Genomic DNA, 5,885 nt, shown 5'->3' on the forward strand with positions numbered 1-5,885 from the left:
TGATTTCTGCCCGAGTCCCATCGGATTGCTTCGGCTGTGGGGATGAAGACGACAACTCCCATGATTGCACACCCAGTCACGGCGTCATCTAACTACGCCTTTGTTTCTTTGTTTGTTTTGAATACGCGCCCTCTAGTGGCAAAAAATTACATATTGTGCCTTTAACATCCCAATCTCCATCCTTAATGCTTTAAAGAATATGTTTAATGTTAGTAAACTCCTGCTTGCCAGGTTAACTGACCAAAGCTATTATTTAGATATTAATTGTTGAATAGGCTTGCTATGGTATACTTTTCATACACAAGATGCAGTTGCCATGGTAAGAAACAACATAATACCTGCTTGTAATCGCAAATGAAAAAATCTCACATCTGAGGCTATCACTAAACACTGAAAATAAGATTAGGAAAATCAGCAACAGTGCATATTATATTTTTACGCATGTTGTATCAGATCATGCCATTGAGGGTTGAATCATTATCCTTTAGAAGACGAATATTAAAAAAAGAGGACAAAAGCGCCCCACTACAAATGTGCCAGTAAATGTTTTATTTCCTTCATTTATTTTCCTTTATATGTCTACTTTTTTTTATTATTTCAGCCTGTTCAGTTTATATTTCTAATTTTAAAATGTAGTTAAAATAAAAATTTGAAAATAAAGTTTGAATAAAGTTATCCTGTGTTATTGTGTAGTAATACTGGATTGACCAGTTTGAATGCAAATATTGTACCAGTTAAATCATTTAATGATCTTTAATGGTTGATCCCACTGTCATTTAATTTTTTTTAAAGATTGTTAATGGTGGTGTCCTATTAAACTTATGAAAGATGATGTTTCTACTATGACAAGATCTCTAAACACTGACTTTTTTATGACGTTTACCTGGGAATTTGTTGACTTGCCCAGAGACGATGTTCTCATTGTCATGAAAAGAGACGCCATGCCAGTAGATATCACAGGCTGTCCGCCTACCCATCGGAAACTGCAGGATCAAAAGATAGAGATCTGAGGCAAAGTAAAGAAGGAAAACTATCAATCATAACACAATAAACATGTCATACTTTTGACAGGGATGCAAAACCCAACATGTTTATGACTAACTGTACCAGAAAAATAACAGTTCACCTCTGAATAGGGTTTTAACGATATACCGGTATGACGGTTTATTACGGTTTGAATGTGCAGTCATTTGCATATCTACGGTTTTAAAAAAGTGAATGAAAAAAAAATCTCACCCGCGCACATGCAACTTATTTCCGCTCGGCTGCTTCACTCTGCATTCACTTGGTTGCTTACACGCACGTACAGTGGAGAAAATGACAGAGACTGAGATAGTATCTAATCTCCATCCCCGCCGAAAAAAAAAGTTAATATCTGCAGTATGGGAATACTTTGGATATTAAAAAAAAAACGAATGCGGGGCTGTCCTTGAGGACGGATCCAATTCGCAAAAAATGTGGACGCAAAGTGGCTGCAAAAGCAGGCAATACATCCAACATCTTCGCTAATGTTGTTTGTTGATTCAATTGGTGCTATTATAAGCTTTAACACAGAACTTATAATTTACACCTTATACATACTTTCCAACAACTTGTGCTTTAAATCGGGAAGGGGGCCAACACTTTCACACCACTGTACATAAGGTGTACAGCTTCTTCTTTTTTTTTTTTTCAATACTTTTATTAAAATGGTTTCAAGTTTGTTGTCATAAAGGATTTGTTCACTCAAATAACTTGTTCTTGTTCTTTTAAGAGTCATTGTTACTGATACGAATTATTGTTTAATATATACTGTGATAACTGTGAAACCGTGATATTTTCTGAGATGATTATCATACTGTGAAAATCTCATACTGTTACAACCCTACCTCTGAAGGACTGTTTTTTTTTCCAAGAATTATTTTAGGAAACAATTTCTACTCCTTCCTATAGTATGCACATCATGGCTGAGGGCTATATTCTCAATGAATAGTTATACTTCCACAACAGTAGTGTCAGTTACAGAGGCAGGGTTAAGATATGTTTTTACCATCATTAATTTACAGGTGAAAATGCATTTGAGCTTGTGTACAGACCAGTGCTTCAGGTTTTGGTCCATTATACTGTGTTTCATATACATTTCTGAGACCCTGTATATGATGACTAGGCTACAGTGTAGGTTGAGCGTGAAGTAGGTTAACAAGTATCAATCAAGGTTATCAATCAGGATGCAGGTAGTGTGCTTTGTATAGGCTAGGTTACGTGTCTTGGGCTGGATATTGGAAGGATTATGTCCCTGTTTAACAGGTTAATGGAATGTAAGGAGGTGCTTCTATATTGGTCACTTAAGTTGTCACACAAAGGAAACCAGAAATCTGTGATCAGATTAGGAGTTCACGCAAACTTACAGGTATAGCTACAGTTGTGAGGGCCAATTTTTCGAAAATGTCCTCACAAATATAGTGAAACCTGTCAACGACAACGACAGAGGTTTAAGTTGCCCTTGCTATTTCAGAGGCTCAGGATTCAGTCAAAAGTAGCAAATATAAAACATATCTACCATCATTCATAAAGTGAAACCAAAGTGTGCATTTGTTCAAAAATCAGACATTAATACAGGCCGTACCAGAACAATTAACGAGTGACCTTTACTTGCTCCAGTTGCTTTAATCTGAAGTACAGCAATTTTGTGCAGCACTAATTCTCATGTGCATGACTTCGATAGATCGTTAGATAGATTGGTTTCCATTTCTTTTTTCCTCTTAAAACACAATGATCTATTTATATGCACTCTTCTTGCATTACGTTTTAATAAAAAAAAGATAGAAACAGTGTAAAACTAAACTGGGCAGTTCAATTAGATCTGCCTTCTTTGGATAAATATTGATATACATCTGTCAGATTTAGTGACCAGCAATTATTGCTAGTGTACTGACAGCACTAATGGCTTTGTGTAAACTTTTTAATGCCCTAAAGCAGTGATGGGCAATCTTGGCCCTTCCAGGCCACTTTCCTGCAGAGATTTGATCCAACCCTGATATGACTCACCTGCCTGTGGCCTTCTAGTAGTCTTGAAGACAATGATTAGCTGGTTCAGGTGTGTTTGATTAGGGTTGGAGCTAACCTCTGAAGGAAAGTGGCCTGGAAGGGCCAAGTTTGCCCACCCCTGCCCTAAAGGGTTCACCCAAAAAAAAAAATTCTATGATTATTTACTCATCCTCATGCTGTTCCAAACCTGTAAGACTTGCTTTATTTTGTGGATAACAAAAGAATATATTTTGAAGAATGTTGGTAACCAAAAAACGTTTGAAATCAAAAACCATTGACTTATAGACAGAAAAAATACACACAGAGACATTTCTCAAAATATCTTCTTTTATAATCCGCAGAAGTAAGAAAATCATACAGGTTTAGAATGGCATGAAGATGAGTAAATGAGTAAATTATAGAATTTTCATTTTTGTGTGAACTGGGAAGAATTGTTTAAAATAATAACACAAAGTGGTTTATACAATTTGAGTCAAAATATTAACACCTCTGTTTGATGCAACATAATATATTGCTCTAACCGTAAGCCTGTAGGGTTAGCAAAGATCTCTTAAACATGAACAACATTTCATTGCTCTGTCAGAGTTGCTGTGGAGAAGGTCAGAAAACGAGGACATGCCTTTTCAATCCAATCACCTTGAGCCTTAACTAAATGAAGTTACTTGGAATTATGTAGCAGGTACAAGACACGTGAAATTGTCATGAAACACTGAAGAGAAAACTTGTGCACCAAGAACTTCCAAAATAAAATAAAAAATCTAAGCAATCTTTAAAAACCTTGTATAGGTTTTTAATTGCTCTTTTATGGTATTTCAATTTGTTACTCACCATGGAAGCTGCCATGGTGTTAAATCTCTCTCCAGGGAGGATCATTACCCCGGTCACATCAGCCTGGACCCCCTTTAGATATTTATCATGTGTTACAGACAAATGGATATGTTTACCTGGTCTGGCTGAGCCCCTGTGTGGTGCATGTATGTGCTTGTGTGCGGAGTATGTCTAACCTGTGTGCAGTGTGGAGAATCTGTATTAAATCCTTACTAGACTAATCTAAATGTACAAATTACAACAAACACACATGTAGCTCTGCACTGTAAGCACTGGTGTCCTACTGTTCTGTTCCATACAGGCATGCAGAGCAGTGGGAATACAGGCATATGGGTTTATCCCAGATTGAGCTTAATCATTTACCACTGTGAAGGAGACATGCATATGGTGAAAGTCAGCATTCAACTGTATTACTAGACCGTTATCTGTCTTTGCAACCACACATCAAAAATGTAAATGCACTGAAGTCAGATTTAGATGATGGCAAATTAGATTAGACCTTTTTAGAGCCAAACAGAAACATAGAACCAAATATGTGAATGGTTGATTTTTCTACATGCACAAATGCAACTAAATTGTTTACGATATTCACAACACTACCAGTTACTACAGACCTCAGATCACAGATGATCTACTGTGATAAGTCTGCCTTACAGTTTGCAGCATTCAGTTTCGCAAAGGCCCATCTTAGTTGCACAGAAAACTTCAGCTGAACCCAATAAAGATATTGAATGGGTAATGACAACAACTGCCATCAGTTTGCCAGCTTGTTGACAGCCAATTCTGGCTCTTTAGCTCAAGTAGCAAGTCTTAAACCTAATGAGTCCGTATCAAGCGCTTACAGATTATATCATACCTTGTTTCTAACTGTCATAATTAGATCTTTGGATCTATGTTTCTAACTTCAAGGACTGATAGTCTTCTAAACATTTTCAAAACCACAGGTGGGAACTCCTTCTGCCCTTGAATCAGTCTTTGGTGTAGCAGACAGGATAAAAGGTATAATGGACATGCTTAAATTTGAAACCGACCTTTAACAAGGCAGCTTTGAATTACAAAGGCTCATAATATTTCAGTGCAAACCAGTAGAAGGGGGTGTAGACATTCACTCAGCAGAACCATTCACTATCTCCAACCTGCCAGGTGTTGTGCACCACATGGTATAGTTTGACATCTTATCAATGTATTAATAAGGGTTTCTTTTTTTAATGCAGAGTGACTTCACATAGACAGTCAAGTGTAACCATATGTGTGCGTTACTCACATGGTGTTGAAGGACAAGGTTAAAGACTGGCAATGGCTGTTGAAATATTAAGCCTACAAGTCATGAGTAAGTGTTTGTTTACATTGCAGAAACCTAAAAAAGGGTAGATAAGTCCAATGGATTCATCTAATATAGATGTAACAGAATCACAGATACATTAAAAAAAAAATAGCAAATCCATTTTGTTTACAGTGAGATTTTCAGTGGCATAAAAAGGCTGCAATACACTACAGTTTTTAAAATCTGAATAGGTTTTAAAAAACTAGGCATCATATACTTGCCGACTTGGTTACAGAGAAAAACTTCACTACCAGACATACTATACCAAATGTGTTTGAGTTCCTCCGACTAGATAGAATTAAACAGACTGATCCTCAGTGCCTGTGTCCATCATGCACAATGCAATCTATGCAAAAGTAATGGAGTGTATAATTATTTTATGAATAAAATAATCTACTATACTTCCTGCAGTTTTTTAGTATCTACTATACTTCCTGCAGTGGGTCTGACAAGGGTCTTGAGATGTGAGGTTAAAGGGGTCCTATTATGCTCTTTTACAAAGTCTTGATTTTGTTTTGGGGGTGTACTAGAACATGCTCTCATGCTTGGTGGTTCGAAAAATGCATTATTTTTCACATAATTTACATTATTAAAATACCTTTCTCCCCAGCCTGGCACAAACGGCTCGATTAGTTCCGGCTTTGATGAACTTCTTCATCGTCTCGTCTGATGCACTCAACCAAGCGTTCTAACCACAACCTCGCCC

General features: G+C 36.9%; 1 protein-coding gene across 3 annotated transcripts in view; it reads right to left on the reverse strand.

Annotated features, from left to right (window-relative positions):
• LOC107726305 (tubulin polyglutamylase TTLL11) overlaps positions 1 to 5,885 on the reverse strand; it is a 19,204-nt gene that overhangs the window by 6,058 nt on the left and 7,261 nt on the right. For all 3 annotated transcript variants that reach the window (XM_016535847.1, XM_016535846.1, XM_016535845.1), the window contains one exon: positions 884 to 983. In XM_016535847.1, the coding sequence (XP_016391333.1) occupies positions 884 to 983 (100 nt within the window). The remainder of the gene's footprint in view (positions 1 to 883; positions 984 to 5,885) is intronic.

The sequence above is a fragment of the Sinocyclocheilus rhinocerous genome, unplaced genomic scaffold (genome assembly GCF_001515625.1).
Source record: "Sinocyclocheilus rhinocerous isolate Xijiao unplaced genomic scaffold, SAMN03320098_v1.1 scaffold486, whole genome shotgun sequence".
NCBI lineage: Eukaryota > Metazoa > Chordata > Actinopteri > Cypriniformes > Cyprinidae > Sinocyclocheilus > Sinocyclocheilus rhinocerous.